The sequence below is a fragment of the Condylura cristata genome, unplaced genomic scaffold (assembly GCF_000260355.1).
Source record: "Condylura cristata isolate star-nosed mole 26May11 unplaced genomic scaffold, ConCri1.0 scaffold00018, whole genome shotgun sequence".
NCBI classification, from domain to species: Eukaryota; Metazoa; Chordata; class Mammalia; order Eulipotyphla; family Talpidae; genus Condylura; species Condylura cristata.
In genome coordinates, this window is record NW_004567119.1 from 19,779,721 (window position 1) to 19,799,787 (window position 20,067).

General features: G+C 42.0%; 1 protein-coding gene across 1 annotated transcript in view; it reads right to left on the reverse strand.

Moving 5' to 3' along the window:
• The window catches only part of DOCK5 (dedicator of cytokinesis 5), a 166,128-nt gene that overhangs the window by 99,641 nt on the left and 46,420 nt on the right, over positions 1 to 20,067 (reverse strand). Inside the window, exons 2-3 of the mRNA XM_004685387.2 lie at positions 18,969 to 19,052; positions 2,936 to 2,976 (exon numbers count right to left, since the gene is read on the reverse strand). Coding sequence (XP_004685444.1) covers positions 2,936 to 2,976; positions 18,969 to 19,052 — 125 coding nt within the window. The remainder of the gene's footprint in view (positions 1 to 2,935; positions 2,977 to 18,968; positions 19,053 to 20,067) is intronic.

Genomic DNA, 20,067 nt, shown 5'->3' on the forward strand with positions numbered 1-20,067 from the left:
AAAAAAAAAATTACATTCATCATCTGACAACTGGCCTCCCCCTAAAAACCAGGAACATCTAAGACAGAAGAATTTAGGATTTTAGATAAGTAAGGGCATCGAAGGAAAGAATTTTTATTGGTGTAGAGACATAATGGTTTTCATATTAAGAGAATATTATTTACTTTGTTGGTATTACCACTCTGTCATTTGTAAGCATCATCTTTCCATGAGAGCAAATGCCCACTGGCAATCAGTGAACCGATCTGGTAAAGCTAATGCTTGCAGAATTTTCCTTGTCCACTCTATACAGAGAAAATCAAAGTAAACCTGGGTAAGAGATTTCTGATTTACAGCCTATATCCCCATTTTGTGTTTCCTTTCTCAATGCAACCCACTCACATAAGTTAAAAAAAAAGAACAAATGATTTTCCAGTGATTGCCTTTATCCACCCTTCCACAATCCTGCTAGGATCAATAGTTCGTTTCTGCAAAGCGCTTTGCTTCTTCAATTTGTAAAACCACAAGCTCATTTTATTACCACTCTAAATGGCGAGGTTTGCTAACAAATGACACCAAAAATTTCCATTGAAATAATAGCCCTTTCAAGTAACTCTTCTAAAGACTGGAGAATGAAAACAAAACAAAGAGGCCAGCATTCAGAAAACATTCAAAAAGACTGGATCTCTTAATGAAGGGGTGTCCAGAATCAAGCATGACTCCTGACAACTGATTGGGTTTCAGGCATTTTTCCTGGATCTCTTCACAAAATAAACTAAAATAAAAAGATTTATTCCGCTGAAAATCTCCAAGTAAATGCACAGCCCCTGTTTGTGCTATCAGTTCACTGAATTATAGCATTTCATTACCAAGAATTAAGAGACGTTCTAACTGAAATGATTTGTCTTTAAGGGTGAGCTCTAAAGCTTAAATAAAGGTTTTAAGAAAACAAATGCAAAAAGTTGTTTAACACTCAGAAATTATCCTTTAGATCCAAGTGGGGCTCTTGCACACTGAACACTCTCTGGAAAGACACAGGGTCTGGGACCTTATTTCAGCTCAACTGATGATCACCAGTTAAAAATGTTGTTTTTTTTCTTGAACTCCAATGGATAATAATTTCTGGTTTCAAATGAACTTTTTCTAAATAAGGATTAGAAATTAATTGACAGAGATAGACTTGCTCCTTCGTACATTTAGAGCTTGAAAATGAGTCACTCTGCTTTGACATAACGACCAACTCCGTTGTTACAAGTAAAGTAAACACGGGGAGGGTGACTCCATGCCAAGCTGGCACGCGCATCTAGGTGAGGACCCCAAAAGACAGGGAAGTCTTTGCCTTAGAATTCTCATGCTCTCCTTTATTACAGAATATCTGATGTTTTTAGGTGCCCATTGAAGACCTGGAGAAATTAAAGCGACTAAACAATTAAGGTGGCTAATAAAGCCATGTGGCCCAAGAATGTAGCTGTGGATAGAAAAATTCAGCCTCAGAATTTGGGGCGGGAGAAAAGACCAAAGGGTGGGAGTTGATACTTGCATTGTAAGCAAGCACTCCTTTATTTGGGTGGGTTACCAAATGACCAAAGTTAACCAAGTGTGTGTGCACTCATGCAGGTGTTAACTACTCAGTGTGACTTACTGGTCAGCCAGAGAGAAAGCCTGACCAGCACACTTCTGTTTTTTAAAGGCCTGTATCTACAGAACTGTGTTTTTCTGGGTCCCAAGCTCTTTCGTGGAGCGTGCGCTAGGGATTACTGCTGTCATGTTGTGTTTGATGGATAAGAACTTGGATTATTCTCCTTTTTACTCACCTACTGATACATTCCAATATGTTCCTCCCACCCCTTTCCTAATTCTTTATTTTGCATGTGAACGGTGAACTAATTCAGCATATCATCTTTGCTTTCAAAAGAAAAGTGCTGACATACTGAGTCACCTAGGGCAGTGTCAAAGCAACACTGTGCTGACCTAAAATATAAAATAAACTGCAGGGTATTAGCACAGTTAATAGATTTTCTTTTGCTTGATTATTAGCGGTTCTGGCACCGGCAAAAGACACCCAATGGAATCCTCAGGGTCAGCGTTTTTCAAGCTTTTGACTATGATGAGATAAATTTTTACAGCTTAACGCTCAATAAATACTTAACGCTCTATAAAATATAGTTAAAACATATACAAAAATATATTCCCTTTCAAAAGTTTCATGAAACAATACCTGCTTTCCATACTCTTTTCTAAATTTCAGTTGTGATTTTTTGGAAAATATTGGTTCTAGCGCACTGTATTGATTTTATGATGTACTACAAGAGTTGTGAGTTCAGTCTGAAAACAGTACTGTAATTTATAATGGAGAACTGCAAGAAACACTACTGAAATAATTCTCCTAAAGGGTTACATTTGAAGCTTCTTTTAGGGCTTTCAAAAACAAATGGAGAAAAATTAAAAACACAACCCAAACCTGACTTGATTTGGAGCCTTGCCAGGCACCCAACTTCAAAGCAGACAAGGATGTTCTCTAGATAGAATTTAATGCTAGAAAGTCATAGGAGGCCTTTGCTTCTACAATGAAGGAAAGAATCAAGTGGAAGTCAATGGAGAGGATGAGGGCAAAGCAGGGTCTGTCCCTCAACAGAGATCCAGCTATCGTAGTGTCACTGTGCCACCATCCCGCTTAGCTTGAGGGACAAGAAGAAGCCACAGAGGCCCTACCTGCTGTGTGAACTCATCTCTGGGCCATTACCCATGAATTGGAGGATGGGATATATGGTCTTTGGGGTTTTCACTATTTTATGTGATCGAGGTCAGAAAATACGCTTTCAGATCTAAGGACGAGTCACCAAAGAGAAAGCAAACTAGGTCTAGAGATTGCAGAGAGCAGATAAAAGGATCAGGTAGCAGAACACAAGTCTAGCAGACAGAGTTCAAAGTCAAAGAATGGAATGACAAGTCATACCTTTTTAGATTTATTTTGGAGGGTATATCCTCTGTACCAACCTGTTAGGAAATAAGAGAAAACAGAGTATTATGTTATCTGGGAAAAATAAAGCTATTAACAGCATATATCCTCGTATTCTGCTAGAATATTGGGAAGGAGTCCAAGGGACAATTAGAAGACAATACATGCAAACAGGAGCATTTTGGGTCATCACACAATAATAATCCACATCTATTTTAGGCCTTTTTTTCCCCTTAATAGTTAGAGAATTAAAATTCACCTGGAAATAGGCCTCATCTCTACTCTACTGCAACAAGGATAGAGCAGCAAGGATAAAGGAGAGGGAGAGAGATGTTTTAAATGACCGTGGTCACAGTATCAGGTGCCTTGAGAACGTCCATGTACGCATGGAAGTCCAAGCGCATTCATACAGCGACGTTTATTGAAGGACTTTATTAAGCTGTTTTAGAGGCTGGGTTGCTCCCTCATTTTCTCCCTCTCACTCCCTGACCTCTCCTCCCAGTTTGCCAACTGAAGATCCACTTTTCAGGAACAATATTTTTATACAATTCTTAGCACTGTTATAAGCAACTCCCCCAACACGAAAACTATACTTCTGTGTTCAATTAATGAGGCTATAAATAAAGTTTTCAAGTTCTTTCCTTTTTTTTTTTTTTGAAGATTTATTTATTTGTGCATACAGAACTGGGGTATAGGCCAGAGGTGCAGGGGCGGTGAGAGGATTCACCACAGACAGAACGGGGAGCAGAAAAGGCAGATCTACGAAGTACACTGCTGAGGGGAGCAGCAGGCGGGTCTGCAGAGGTCTGCCGCGCCATGTGGTCACCTCCGGGGCAGGCAGGAATCGAACTCATGCGGAAGTGGCTTTAGCTTCTCAGTGCAGTGCTTTAACCCGCTGCGCCACCAGAGAGGGCCCCAAGTGCTTTCTTAAAATACCATTACATACTCCTATGTCTTTGGATGCTGCCCCACCATCTGTCTTATAGAGCTTACAGTTAACTCTGCCCATAGTAGATATTTCATATTAAATATTTATTGAAAACCTATTATGGGTAATTCAATGTAATAATTTCCCCTGTTCCCCATACTCATCAGGCATCAGTGTGGTTATCCTACCTAAGTAAACCCTGATGGAATCATACAAAGTGTAAGTGGCCACATACACACAAGGAGCAGATACGAGCTGTAATGCAAACTTCACGCATCTGCCGATAGGAATCCAGAATGCACTTGTAATTTGTTCCATCAGAAAACAGAAACAATCTATCTGGACATGTTACATGTAAAAAGTTGAATTTACCTTCTTTAGGTATAGGTTTAATATTTTCATGAATCTTAAATTGTCAGCATTCAAAAATTTAGAGGATTTTTAACATTTTTTTACTGGGAGAATGAATTCTAGGAGTTACAGAAATGTTCTAGGTTTGCATCAAGTCTTCCCTTCCCCCCCCCCCCCAAAGATACATGAACAGAAAACTCTGGTTCCAAATATTCCCAGATTAGTGCCAAGGGGCACAGAAGGCCAGTTTTGAGAATGCTACAACACCAAGATGGAACACTGCAGACTCTGCTCCACTTTCAGAGAGGAATATATCTCTTCAGTAAGCAGTATTTTTTACAGCCATTCATAACAGAATTATGCTTACTAAACCTGTCATTTTTGAAAAAAGAAAACTTACCTCCTAAAAGCCCTCTCTAAAACCATAGTATGTGTTTAACCCCTATCTAAAAGCACAAAATTATCATGCTTATTTGTAAAAATGTGTATGCTCCTTGGTGGCAGACAAGAGCAGAACATTATTTCTGGGACTTTAATCACATACAGCCAGGAGGACTCCATAAGTTTGTCAATAATTGCAAGGCATATGGTAATAGGTCAAGAGTATGTCTGCTTATTTCTACATTACAAGTCTAGATATGAGCAAGAATAGAGTTTTCTAATTAATTTCAGTAGTTAGAGAGAGAAAATGACAGTTAAATATGGTGTGCTTCTGGGTGCAGCAAGAGAGAGCAAGGTGTGTCAACAAGCAGCTATAAGCAATGAGAGTAAGCTGGTTAAAATATCAGGTGCTTTATTTAGTTCGTTATTACAATGAATTAAAAAGTGGGATAGAGAGTTCATTTTCTCTTACCTACATTTAGGTGAAATGGCAGTTTAAAAAAGAAAGTTTATAACAACCCAGATGAGTATCAAAAGTGATACTATGCTAACAATTGTTCCTCTTCCCAGACTCTAGTCATTACTGTTTTTCTGGGACTATGGAACCTATATACCTGTCTTCTCTGATGTGAACTGTTCTGAAATCCACTGTGAGAGCTGCGTATTATACATGGTCTCTCAAAATATTAAAATAGATCTACCATATGACCCAGAAAATCCACTGTTAGATAACTGCCTGAAGAATCCAAAATCTCTAGCTCAAAGGGATGTATTGTCCCCTAAGTTCATCACAGCATCACAGCACTATTTACAATAACCAGGTTATGGAGGCAACTGAATGCCCAGTAACAAATAAGCAGACAAAATATCACGCATCTATGTACACCACATCTTGTTTATGTATCTATACACATACACACACAGGAACATAAATTTGCAAAAAGATGAACTCTTGCTATTTGCAACAACACAGATGGAACTGGAGGGGATTATGCTAAGTGAAATACATCCAAAGTAGAAAGATAAACACCAGATGATTTCACTCATATGTGGAGTATACATAGGGGGAAAAAACCCCAACAACAAAAAAGGAACTGGCAAAACTAAAGCAAAGCAAACCCTAGAAATATAACTGGAAAATTAAGTCTGTTAGGGTAAAAGACTGTGTTCTTTGATGGGAGGGGGTGTGTGGGAACATATATCTGCAGAGAGGCGCTATTCCCCTAAATCATGCTGTAAACCAATGGCTGTAAACCAATGTTGCCTCAATAACGAAAAAACAATGGTCAAACTGCATATCTAAGATGAATCATTTTGGTATATGTAAATTTTTAAAACTATAAAAATTTATACTATCAAAGGAACATTAAAAAGTAAATGCCGGCCCTCCCTGGTGGTGCAGCGGGTTAAAGCATAGCACTGAGAATCTAAAGCCGCTTCCGCATGAGTTCGATTCCCGCCTGCCCCGGAGGTAACCACATGGCGTAGCAGACCTCTCCTGACCCGCCCGCTGCTCCCCTCAGCAGTGTACTTCGTCGATCTGCCTGTTCTGCTCCCCACTCTGTCTCTGGTGAAGCCTCTCACCGCCCCTGAGCCTCTGGCCTGTACCCCAGTTCTGTATGAACAAATAAATAAATCTTAAAAAAAAAAAAAAAAAGTAAATGCCAGGCCCTCCCCAGTGGCGCAGCGGGTTAAAGCACTGCACTAAGAAGCTAAAGCCACTTATGCATGAGTTCGATCCCTACCTGCCCCAGAGGTGACCACATGGCGCGGCAGACCTCTCCTGACCCGCCCGCTGCTCCCCTCAGCAGTGTACTTCATCAGGCGGTCTGTTCCGCTCCCCCTCTGTCTCTGTTGAAGTCTCTCACCACCCCTGCACCTCTGGCCTATACCCCAGTTCTGTATGCATAAATAAATAAATCTTAAAAAAAAAAAAGTAAATGCCTTCAAATAACACAAAATTCAATGATAATGGCCTTGCTCAAATATACTCAATATTTTTGCTTGACCCAACCTCTGAAACCAAAGAGAGTCACGTGTGAGAAATCATAGAAGCATTTCTCCATTGCTTTTTGTGGCTCCCTGAAAACATTATTCATTATTCATCTTAATTAGGAGTTTGGTTCCTTCCAAAAGTTCGATCACAGATTGAAGATTTGTTCGTTCACTCAATAAAGAGATGCTGGGAGAGCAGGACATACATCTCCATCCTTCTGGATCTTATTTTGTAAGACAAAGAGTCGAAGGGATACACATGAGCACACAAGCAAAGTCATCTCCAGCAGGACTAAGTTACTCCAAAGGGTGTTGTGAGAGAGCCTGGGGGAGGAGCTCCTTTACAAGGAGTAAAATACACATACATAAATAAATTTTAAGATAAAAGAAAAACCATGGTTAGAAGTCTCTCTGAAGAGCAGCAAGAGAGCTCAGGATTTACATCGCTGATGCGGTCATTCATTATACATGAAAACACTTATTGAATACCAGTGTGCCAGACACTATCTTCAAGGAAGAAGGAAACAGATCTGTAAACAAATAATTAAATACAAAAAGGCCTTTAATGGTAGAGCTTGGAGACGCTGGCACACACAGGGAGGGTTATGAATATGCTGAAGACTTGAAAGGCTATTACTGAGAGGGTCTCTGAAGAGTTTCTGGGCCACGAAAGCATCATTCAGATGTGTAAGCCACGGAGTGTTTTGTAAAATCTCTCCTGATTTCCAACCCCAAGATAATTTCTCTCCTTCCAGATTAGTTAATTATTTTTGAGTTGTAGTATATACATATAAAATTTACCATTTTAAAGGCATTTAGGACATGCACACTGTGCCCTGAGAAATAAATTATCTTTCACCTCCCAGGAATTACAGGCAAGAGTCATGCACCCACTTTGTGTGTGGATGGGGAGCAAGCTGGGAGGGGTTCACAGAAGAGCAAGTGTGAAATCCTGTTGTTTTTGTTTTAGGGTCACTGGACTGGTAGATCACGGGGTAAAGCACAGTTAATTAGGCCAAAGTCAAAGGTTCCATCCCCTGTGGGCCAGGTAAACCAGTTGGTTTCCATAGGTGTAGCTTGTTCTCCATTCCTCAAAGAGATGAGCGTCCCTCAAAGAGATGCCGGAGGTTCCTCAAGCTGGTGAGCAGAAAGAGACCACGCAAACTCCTCAGTGCAGCGAGAGGAATGGCTTAGTGGCTGGATCTTTGTGAGCAAAACATAGGTCCTACCCCCTGGGGTCTCAGGAGCTCACTTTCCAAATGCAGTGACCAGGTCCCTGGGGACTTAATACATTCAAAGGCAGAAGATAAAAGAATACAAAGAGAGTTAAAGAGAAGTGTATGCTTTTGTGCCTTTTTGTGAAATAATCCCTCTTCCATGTTGATTATCTTAGCTCAGTGTTATATGCCTTTGAGATAAGCAGCCAATAGATGATGGAAGTCTGAGAAAGAAACTCAGACTTCACTGAAATCTAATGCCCTTATTTAGAAAAAAAGGAAACATAGGCAAGGCATAGTAAAGACTTGTTCAAAGCCAACCAGAACTTAACTATCCAAGCTGGGATACAAACACAGGTCTCCTATTTCCCTTACACCACTCTGTGTCCACGCCACGCTGTGGACAGAACAATAAAATCTATGCCTGTACTTTGCAAACCCACAAGGCCTGAGACTTTAATCTCACTGTTCCCGTGCCCAGTGAGAAAACTGATGAGGTCAAGACTCCCTATCCTGGAAGCCAGAAGTCCCAAAAAGGGGACTTATTTGAAATTAGAAAACCAGGACTGTGTCCTAGTCAACAGCTCTGTGGGTCTCTCTTTCGTCAATTGTTCATTTAAAGTAATTAGGGCTTTGATTACTTCAATTTCCTTTCACAAAAGCATTCTAATCCCCCACCCCATTGCCTTAATCCATAAATCTAACTCCACAGCTTAAAATACTAAAATAGATGCTGCTGCGGGAGACTTCTATTTTTATCCGGCAAAGAAAGGCCTGGGCCAGGGTTGTGAGGTGAGGTGGTAAGCAGTGGGTCCAGATCACAGTGGACAGAATGGACAAAGGACATACGTAAATGTCCAACACCTCACTGCAAAACTTGGTGACTTCAGACGCCCTGAAGTTCAGTGAGACAGGGAAATAAAGTTTCCTCATCATGACTCTGCTTTGAAAATCCTTTTCTATTTTCTGTATGTGCTCTTATTTTTCCCTCCCTTTTTAAAGCAAAGTAATGCTGCCAACATTTAGTCCTTGCGACTGCTCTAAGTGCAACTCTCTGTGATCTATGTCTCCAGCTGCTCAAGCAAGTTGAATTGCTGGACACAGCACAATACCATGTCATGTAACAGCAATGTATTTGCCACAACTCATTCATATATTGGCTTGTTACCATCAACACCCATTTGCAAGATATCTGGGAGAAGTACGGGTTTGTGCAGGAGGAGTCAATTCAGGTAGGTATCTTTAAGGAGAAGCACTTTTTTTTTTTTAAAGATTTATTTATTTATTCATACAGAACTGGGGAACAGTCCAGAGATGCGGAGGGTTAGAGGATTCACCAGAGACAGAGCGGGGAGCAGAACAGGCAGATCGACGAAGTACACTGCTGAGGGGAGCAGCGGGCGGGTCAGGAGAGGTCTGCCTCGCCATGTGGATCTCCTGGGGCAGGCGGGGATTGAACTCATGCGGAAGTGGCTTAAGCTTCTTAGTGCTGTGCTTTAACCCGCTGCGCCACCAGGGAGGGCCCAGGAGAAGCCCTTTTATAAGAAAGTGCTTATGACAAACTTGTGCCTTAGACATCTGAACACTCAGCTCACCCCTGAACAAGTTTGAACTTCTCTGGTCTATTTATTGCCAGATTTTTTTAATAGATATATATAACTATTTTCTCTTCCTTATGCTTTTATTGGTAAGGTTTTCTTCTTATTATAAGAATACTATCCATTACTCGTACAGCATACACATTAAATGTGCATTGACTGCATTATCTGTAAGGCTTCTGATCAATAGCAGGCTTAGTAGTAGTTAAGTTTGGGAAGGGTCAAACATTACGTTTGACTTATTTATTTATGCATAGAAGAAGTACCAGAGGCAAAGGGGTGAGATGATCCACCAGAGACAGAGTTGGGAACAGAAGAGGTAGGTTGACTGAAATACACTGCTGAGGGGAGGGTCCGGAGAGGCCTGCTGCTCCATGTAGGTCACCTTCCTGGCACGGATCGAACTCCTGCTGCAGCGGCTGCGGATTACTTTATAGTGCTTGCTTTAACCCATTGCACCATCAGAGAGGGCACTCAGCCCCTGATCTTGAAGCATGTCTAATCTAATGCCTAGTGGAAGAGCCAACAGGTGACAAGGAAGACACCAATATGCAAGTTTAGCTTACTGGACTTTTAGCATTTCAGTGCATGCTGCTCTTTTCATGAAACCACTAAAGTTGCTTGAGAAGGACATGGAGATATTAATTCTCCTTAATTTCTCAAGTGGAGGCTCCGGTGTACAGGAAGCTCATCCTGGGTGAGGTGTTGGAAATTTCCTGCTTAGTTTAGAGCATGATTCAGCGCAATGAGCGAAGTCTTCAGCATGACTCTCAGTATAACACTCCAGCGTGACACTCAGTGTATCACTCAGAACCACCCCTCAGGTCCTAGCTTCAAGTTCCTCAAAGAAATGCACCCTGAAAACAAAGGAGTGAAGCTATATTTCTGGACTGTGAAAGAGAACCACTGGCCTTACTTAGAGGACTTGACCAGTCGGGGGGGTGGATCCGCTGTCCAGGATGTGACGAGATTATCAGAGGCTGCATAGGGACAGCACTGAGGCACCATGGCAAAGCATCAGAACCAAGAGAACAAACAGGAGCCACGTGGACCATTCTGAGCAGATAAGGGCCACGACCACTGGGTCCAACACACACGTCCCCTGGCGAGGCACACAGGCAGAAAAGACAATCAGGGGCAGGAGTTCACTGCAGTGAATGCACAGGAGAGAGCCTGCTTCAGGTTGGGCATGTGGGGGTCTCACCAGACACTCTGATTAGGTTTTCCTATTTGACCCAGCTGCCACCCCACAGGTTGGAGGAGCTGTCAGCAGGAGTAGCCCTCCACCTCACACTTCTTACCTGGAAAGTGTGGCTTAGGGGGGCAGGACCAGTAAGTCTGGGCGGGAGTGAGAGCATGACTCAGCTCTGCTCCCCTAGGAAAGCTCTGCCCACCCGCTTGGCGAGAGGCTGCTACTGAAAACAGGCAGGGGGACCCAGGGGGTGAGGAGAAAAGGCATCAAGCCGTAGGAGTAACGTGGCCTCGGCGTCCAGTACACTGAATGGTGCTGGGGAGACTCCCTGGCCAGGACAGAGGAGCCACGCAGCACTGCACTTCAGAAAGCATGTCCCACTTCAGGCACTTCTAGGGTGGCACTAAACCAGCCTGACAACTATCGAAAAAGCAAAAGAGCCTCACCCCATTTAGAAAACCCTCTGGTACAATCAAAACATAAGTGTCCTTCACCTGACACCCCCATGACCCCCATGGGAACCACTGCTTGCCGTGTAGCAGCTGTGTGAACACCCTCAAGTCTCTTGACCTTGATTTTCACATTTATCAAAGAAAGTTCAGTAAGTCTAATTTCTAATCAGCTGCAAGAGCTGACACTGAGTGTCTGAAAGCCGTAGCTCAGGCCTGGCACACAGAAAAGTATAAAAAGTTCAGAAAAGTGTGGCGCTGAGGGCCCCAATGACAGAGTCCAGGACCGTCCCCCACTCAGAGGGGCTGCCAGTAACAGGGGACTATTTGGAACTCTCTGTTGTTTTCTGAGGGATGTGTCTGGGCTCTCCGGAAGAGACAGAACCTTCTCTAAGTTATTCTTAAATTACTGACAACTAACTGAAGCAAACAAAGCAGCCAAAAATACCAAGCAAGGTCGGGGGGGGGGGGCCTCCCTCCAGAACTGGGGACTAAGGCTAATTTTAATTTTCCAACAGAGTAAGTTCTTGGCCATGAAACAAATGACAGAAAAGACAACTAAGGAAAAGAGAGTGAGAAAAAAAACAAAAATAAAAACCAAAGAAACAACCTGAGTGATAGAGAAACTATACAACAGCTGCTAGAATCCTGGAGAAACATGGACCAGGATGGAGATAGAACACAGCTCACAAAGCACTAAGGCTACGATCTCAGGCCTGCTTAAACATTCCACGGGCCGGGTCACAGGTTGAACAGTAACATTCCTCATTTCTTTAAAATTTACTCTTCTCCACAGGCCCCAGATCTTTCAATGCAAATCATAGCAACCCACACGCTGAAAACTAAACAAGTAGCAAGGTTAAGAATTTCATGTTCACTGTCCTCACCACTTAGAGAATGGGCAAAAATGCAAGGTACAGGGTTTCAGATCTTTATGTAACACTCCATAGTATTCTCATTTGAATGACAAACACTGGAGACACATACACAAACTGAAAGGTCAGGCTGACCAGCTTCCTCTCTCAAGAATCTTCCCTGTCCTGCCTCGTTCACACTTGTTTGCAACCTGCATGGTGCATGGAGGCGAGACAAGGACAGGCTTGGGGGCTTTGAGACTCATTGTCAATATGTAAGTTTTTCAGGCAGCACCTCCTGCTCCTACAACACTTTCTATAGTATGGGTAGGAATGAGTATTATGACACAGAAATCTCCTCAGACACTTTTCAAGGTCCCTATGTCACTCTTGGGCAAAGCAGAAGCATCCTTTTAAACTTCTCTCGCCAGATACAAGCAACAAGAGAAATGTCTTACTCCTGTTTCTCTTAGCCTAAATATTTTATTCCTCAATCAATTTTGAACTTTCTTCAAGGACTTCCTCTTTCTCTGATCTTACCTGAATGTGACCCAGTCCCACAATGATGGGTTGTGTTTTCCCATCAGAAAAGACACTTAAGGAAGGAATTGTTCATAAAATACACACCAGATGGGGCCCTCCACTTGGCTCCATGGTGGCACAGCGGGTTAAAACACAGCACTTAGAAGCTAAAGCCAAGTCAGCATGAGTTTGATCCCCGCCCTGAAAGTGACCCACATAGTGCAGCAGAGCTCTCCTGACCTGCCTGCTGCACCCCTCAGCAGTGCACTTCATCGATCTGCCTATTCTGCTCCCCACTCTGTCTCTGGTGAATCCTCTCACTGCCCCTGCACCTCTGGCCTGTACCCCAGTTCTGTATGCATAAATATATTTATATCTTTAAAAAAAAAATACACACCAAGTAATGTGAATGACTCAGCAGTGCATGACAGCCATGAGCGGGCATGTATGAGCATGAAAAGGAAAAAGCTTATCTTGCCATCATTTTTGCCCTCTTCTTGACCCCTTCATAGCTCCAAGATCCCTTAGAGACCAAAACTTGCGGGGCACCAAACACTCATGGGAACACGCCTCCAGAACATTCTCCCAAACATCTTTATTTTTGGGCTGAGTTTTTGTCTCCTTAGGTGCACAGGCAGCTGATCAAATGGGCCAATTCCAAATATCAGTCATGACCAAGTAACTGAACGAAGGCACCACTCCGATAAGGGTTCTGACCTCTATCCTAGTAGATTCCATACTCAAAAGCATCTGGAAAAGAAAAGCAGGAGGCATTCTCTCTTTTGATAAGATTAAATCTGAGATGAGATTTTTTTGCAGGCTCTCCTTTTTAATTAGTTTCTCTTGTAAACACACTCCTACTGTGCACACATCTTTTAAATAACACAGCACAGGAACATATGTCACCACCAGCAGCAGCTGACAAGCTGGACTCAAGGTAAAGGTCAAACAGATGTGGGAAGTGACCAGCACACTAAACAAAGGGCCAAATGTGCTTCAAGGCAAATGTGCCCAAGTGCCGGCATGGGGTCTTCGTCATCACAGCCAAGCTGTGGGGCTCGCTGCCATTTTCACTTGTGAAACGAGGCTGTTTTGTCCAGAAAGCAGTAAGCCTGTGGAGTCTGTATTATGATAACACACAGTGATCTGGACTCATGGAATAACAAAAGTCAGGGAAAGTTATAAATACACAGAATACCTTATTTCAGTCTACATTCGGTCCTCTTTACATGTGCTGTTCCTCTCACTCATCTAGAACCAAATCAAGAGGGAATGCTTTAAAAAATGGAGAGACAAAAAACGGAGGGATGTCAAGGCTGATTGAGATATAGGATGGTAGGATGTGACCATTCATTTTCTTAATGGACATTCTGAAAGAGTTAGTTCAATGAGATCAGACTGTATCATATGGTCCAAGGCTCGGGTCCAATTACTACATCTCCGAAAGATACTTATTAAGCGTCTGATTGGCAAAAATCTTCAAATGCCTTCTCTTTATTTTCAGCCCTGTTAAAAAATTTATCAGTCCCTGAGCCAAAATTCAGGGCCATGTCACTTAACCTACCTGTCGTAAAGCTGCCATACATTCTTATTCAAAGAAGGCCTGCTCTATAAAGATGAGACTGAAGCATGTCATGCTCAATTCCTACTCCATTCTCACTTCCTCTCATGCTATCAGGAAGTCTGGAGTTTCTTGATTAAGGTGCATTTTAAAAATTGATGGAGGCCTCACTCTAGACAGAGGAAACAGCCATATGGAGGAGGATCTCCTGTATATACACAAATGCTTCTTATTTCTTTCAGCTCTTCAGGTTGTTCGTTTCCTCTGCTTCCAATGTAGTCATTTGTGCTTCCCTGTAGGTCTTTACAAGCCATACTGAAATAATGTGAAATTTAACGCTCTGCATACCCTTGTAGAGTACGGGATATCTGCGACATCATCTCGTTTAAGTTATTTCCACAGGTGTTATGTTTGTTCCCAGAAATCACTGTTGATGCCAGCCACCCTCTCTCTCGTGCTTGCGGGTGGCTTCTGAAAATGAGTTATCCGATGAGGAACCACCGAGGACGCCAGTGCCCACGGGTGGGCCAATATGCTGTGCGCATGAGATTACTTGTGATTGGAATGTGGAGGACTTTTGGTAACGAGGATGCTAAAACTTTATTTTTGAAAGCAGTTTGAAATCAAAGAGTGGCATCATTTTAGATGAAATGATCATAAATATTTAGAAAATGTAAGTGTCCTGCACACCTAGTCTTGCTCCACCTAGATGGGAACAAAACCATCTCCTTTCAGTAGTCCTCCACTCCTTTCTTTTACCTCACCCACCCCTGGTCTTTGTGGACCATCGTTTCCTTCCCACTGCACTTATAAGTACCTGACTCTTGGTTGTTGTTGTTTACTCACTTTATTCACTTGCTTTTTTCTATCCTTCTAATGAAGGAAAGCAACAAGGACGTGAGCAGGAACCTTGTTGTTTTGTCATTCGGGTGATCGCAGTGTGTCAAACTGTGGCAGTAAGTACGCATGGCAGAGTGTGTAGCAAGTAGCTGTAGGAGTAAATGGCCACTGCTGGGATCCCCAGATGCCATGCTTTTTAGCCAGGAGAGTGGATCTGTAGTGCAAAAGGACACTGAAAGTCCAGAACAGTTTTCTACCAAGTCCCTTACATGGTTAAGGAAAGTAAGACATGCAATGTCTACAGGCAGGCCAGGGCCAAAGAGGAAGACGAGCAAGAACACCTGACTCGATCCTTAAGGATTTCCGTTCCGGTAAAGTCACTGAAGGCAAATAATACTCAGGCATTGATAAAGGATGAGCCAAATATAACATCTCAGTCAATTCTACTCCCTTTCCTCATCTTTCAGTAGCAAGCACGGGCAGGATGACAAAGACACTAGTGATCGAAGCTCTCTCTTTTATAGACTTTGGTCTCCTTTTATGGAGCCAAAATTCAAGCAATCAGTATGGGAGTTTCTCAGAAGAGTAAACACAAAGTCAACCAACTGAGCTGGCAATTCTACTCCTAATAATATACCCAAGAGAAATGAAAGCATATGTCCACACAAAAATTTGTACCTTTGTATATACAATAACCAAATCCTTAAAAGTTCGCTATCTACAAAGGCTGAGAAATGTTAGATCCCCTGTGTTTCCCTCATGGAAGGCAAAAGGTGTTTCTTTTCTATAATTCATGGGGTGACACCCCCACCCCTAACTCCAATACACACACTTTTTACTCTCCAAAAAATTTGTCTTACTAGTAAGTTTGCCTTGGTCTACTACTTTATCTTCATTCATTAACAGACTTTCAGTGAGCACCCAGTGTATGCAAGACATACCTTATGGATAAAGGAGAGGATTTGCCTTCAAGGAGCTACCACTTTCAAAATGATTCATGAACCAAAGGGCAGAAAACAGCAAAAGGAACACTTTAAGTGGGATTCAGCTGTAGGTGATGGACAGAAAAATCTTAAGTCAAGTCTGGATTTCAGAGAGGTAAACTCATGTCCACATCAGAAACACACACACAGATTTGCTATACAAATATCTCAAAGATGGGTGGAGTAGAGTGCAGAGGGTGGCCCAGGAGTCAGATGTGACAAGAAGCTAAAGGCAAAAACCCAGAGGCTGGGACACAGAGCCAGCATTACTCTTAAATTCCATCTGACAGTACTCTGGCTGTTTCCATCTTGTTTATTATTTTTTTGAAGTAGAGATAGGAAAGGCGGATAGAACACAAGTTATTACTCAGCATTTCCATGGTATTTAATGTTTGCAAAGCAGCCCTGCCCTCACTGAGTTCTGAAGGGCCTGAAGTACTAAAGGAATTTGAGAAGCCAGCCAAGAATTCTAAGTGCTTAGGAGATATAAGAACCTGTCATGGCATCTGGCAAGGCAGGCATTAATACAAAAATAATTCTAAAAATTAACAATATTAATGCAATCCAATATAATAATCTCTGGAAATATAATAATCGCTGACATGTCCCTTGGTGAGGAATATGCTGAGTTGGCGCATATTCTTAATCTGTCCGTTCACACCCTAACACATGTCTGCTTTTACAGAGAGGGTACTGACTGACATCTCTCTTTGAGATGAGAAAGTACCACAGCTGGAAATACTATATTGAAGCAATTAACAAGAAAATCAGCTTCCCGCTGTCAGGATCTACAGTACCTGACTGATCATATTCAAGATGTAGCACTGATAAAGCAAGAGTTTCATGAGACTTCTTAGCACTGTGGCAAGCATACTACTGTGACAGTGGCAATACTCTGGGGGACTGTGGCTTTTGAACTGAAGCTCTGGAGGGTACTGGTATGGAATGCCAGTGTGTGTGTATGTGTGTGTGTGTGTGTTTATATTTATATGTGCATGCAAACAAGTTAAATGACCATCTTAGTTTGGTCTGTAGGCCTCTCACCTTTAGTTAAAAATGTTCATTGGTTAGTCGGGACACTGCCTGGTAAAACATCAAGAAAGCACATACTTAAAATTACCATTAATGTGGATCCTATGAGGAAAAAGTGTATCAGACAGCTCTTTCAAATACTATGTTGGGATCACATAAAAAAAAAAATAAATATGTATTTAAAAGATGTCATTTGCCTTATTTTAGATGGGCTCTCTACTCTTCCCTCTCACAGGACACTTAGAAAATGCACATATACACAGAAGAGCTAACATTGTAAAGTCAATGGTTAGCAGGTTGTATTCTAAAAAATATCAAAAGTATAAAGATGAGGCCAACATTTGGTGTGGTTTTTATCTCGGGACATCTGCTGAATTAAGAAAAGCTTTCTAAGTGGTTGAGAAGCTGAGCAGCATATCTGATGGCCTCATTGAGCCAGAAGGACAAAAACTGGATTCTTAGACTGCCAATGAGAGGGCTTTCAGACAAAATAAACTAAGGCATAAAGTATTATTACGAGGAAGATAATGATAAAGGGTTTAATAAACATAAAGAAAAAGTTGGAATTATTTAATATAATAATTCTAAAACTGTATGCAACTAAAAATAGGTCTGAGAATATACAAAGTAAAAAATGTGACATCACTGTAAAGACATATAAACTGCAATCATGGTGTAACATTAACCAGTTATTTCAGTAACTTAAAAAATAGGGAAAAGGTCAACATATAGCAAATTTGAGAAAAGCAACAAAGAAATCACAATTTGTTATCTGTAGATCCCCAAACCTCACAAATTCTCAAATACTCATTCTTTTCAAGCCCACATTGAAGAACTAAAAAATTGAAATATCCTTTCACCTATACAATGGAAAAATGTATGTGCACAGAAACTGGATAGAGTGGATTAATCTGAGATACAACCTAGTAAGGTTTGAGGGAACAATGGTTTCAATATGCAAAGAGGTCCGAAGAAAATACTTGGACTGTCCTAGTGTCTTGGTGAGAGGCAAGGTCATAAGATTAATGTTTGTCTGGAACTGCGGGGTGGTAAAGAAAGCAAAAAAGAAAGGACAGAGTGGGAACAGTCCCTCTCTTTTCCTTCCCCTGGAAGCTGCATCATTATCCTTTGAGTTGTGTGGAAAGGAGAAAGGTACTTTTAGCCCTCTGCCCGAAAGTAATGGGCAGATCAATAATGCTAGAGTCCTGTGTACAATTAGCAGATAGCTTACTTTCTTCCTGGCTGCCTATCTCCTCTCCTCTATGCTGCATCCTCCTATCCTCATAAGCATTTACATGGGGAGAGACCCTAAAAGTCCTAAATTTCTGTTCTAACAAGGCTCATTTCATGAGAAATTGTGCCAAGCTCTCCCATTCATTGTTGCCCCAATTTTAAGAGAGAAAATGGGTCCAAAATTTGTTCTTTGTTTTCATCGTCAACCTCAATAGCCTGCTCTGGTCTAGATGGGTTGGATTAGAAATGTGGATAAGTGGAGGAATTCTAAAATGTTTGAATTGGACCTAGAAGGTGGGTTGGGTAGACACAGACACAACCTCTGCTTTTTAGAGAAATGCAGAGTTCTTAGCACTTCCCCATAGGCCGCCAACAGGTTAGCTGGAACCACCTCCCCCAGCCTGACCTAGTTGGAGGAAATATACTAGTAGGCTTTCTGGGCCTGCTGCTGTCCTGACCTAATTCTCTGACAAAATCTCAGCAACATCAGTAAGTCCCAGCCTTATTTCTCCCCCAACATGGCAACATTTAGGACCGCACAACAAAAGCCCCTTAATCAGGAGCATTTTCTTTGAGTTGCCACCAGCCCAGTGACCCACATGTCTCCCTTGAGACAGCCCTGATCTGGAGAAGGCTGTCTCCTGCATCCAGTGACTGAGACTCTACAACCACCACCTTCACATTCTTATTCCGGTGTCTGGGCATGTTTGCACTTATGCATTCAGCAGGCTGTTTTGAAATCACCCGCAGTACAAAATCATATAACCCAAGTACTTCCTGAATTTTTACTAGCTTCACTTCAGGAAGTAAAACATGTTGATGTTTGCTCGAAGTGCCTTATTAATAAGTAACTTCCATGGTTTTTAAGTCTGGCAGAAGGCCATCCAGACTTACCATCATACATCTCCAGGATGTGAACTGTGTCTCCAATCTGCAGGGAGAGCTCCACATCTTGAGAGGCATTGTAGTTGTAGATCGCTGGAAATGAGAGGTAAAAGGTGGACATGGCATGAGTGACAGTGAAAATCATTAGAGAGCAATTCAGTAGTTAATGAGCTATTTGTTGAACAACTAACTCTTTACTTAATGATTTCAAGTGAGTCACTCACTTTCAAGCAGAGTGTATCTTTCTGTCCCTAACTACTAGTGTTTTACAGTCATTTCTCCACCCACCAAATATTGGCTTAGTTGCCTACTATGAAGAACATACTGTATTAGAGACTAGTAATAAAGTGACAGAACACATAACTGTGGTCCTGCCCCAAAGATTTCACTATCTAAGGGAAGAAAGATAATAAATATATTATCACAGAAATAATTGTGAAAAGACTTATGAAAGTGAACAACAGGCTACAATGAAAACACATTGCGGGACTCTGTCGATAGTCCCCTTGTTATTCTGACAATAGGCAGTTTGTGTCACCACAGACATTAAGAGCTCAAGGATACAAGGCAAGCCACCTCCGACGCAGTAATTCATAGCCAAATGACCACTTTCTGTCCATATCCTGTCCAATTACAGACTGACACAAGGGTGCAATGCAGGGGTGGCCCCTTGCTCCAGTTCCAGGTACACTGGGGAACTGGGTTGTCCCAGTACTTCCTGATCAAGATGATCTCCGTGATGATGGTCATGGTCTGGCAATGACTTGGCCAGACCAAGAAAACCAGTAGACTAACCCTTATAGCTCACATACACAGCAAGGACAAAAAGTAGGAAGTTTGAATAGACACTCTCCAGAATCATAAAGGTAATGAATCAACACATGAAAAGATGTTGAACATGAGTCATCAGGGATATATAACTCAGAACCACAAGCAGGTATCACTTCCTACCTTTAGGATGGCTCTCATTTAAAAAGACAGGCACCTAAAGGGGTGGGGGGGGAAGGGAGGGAAATGCACGGGACTATGGTGGTGGCACATGGGTGATTTGGTGATGGGAAACCCGCGGGGACTACAATCGAAATGGAAAAAAAGAAATGTGCAAAAT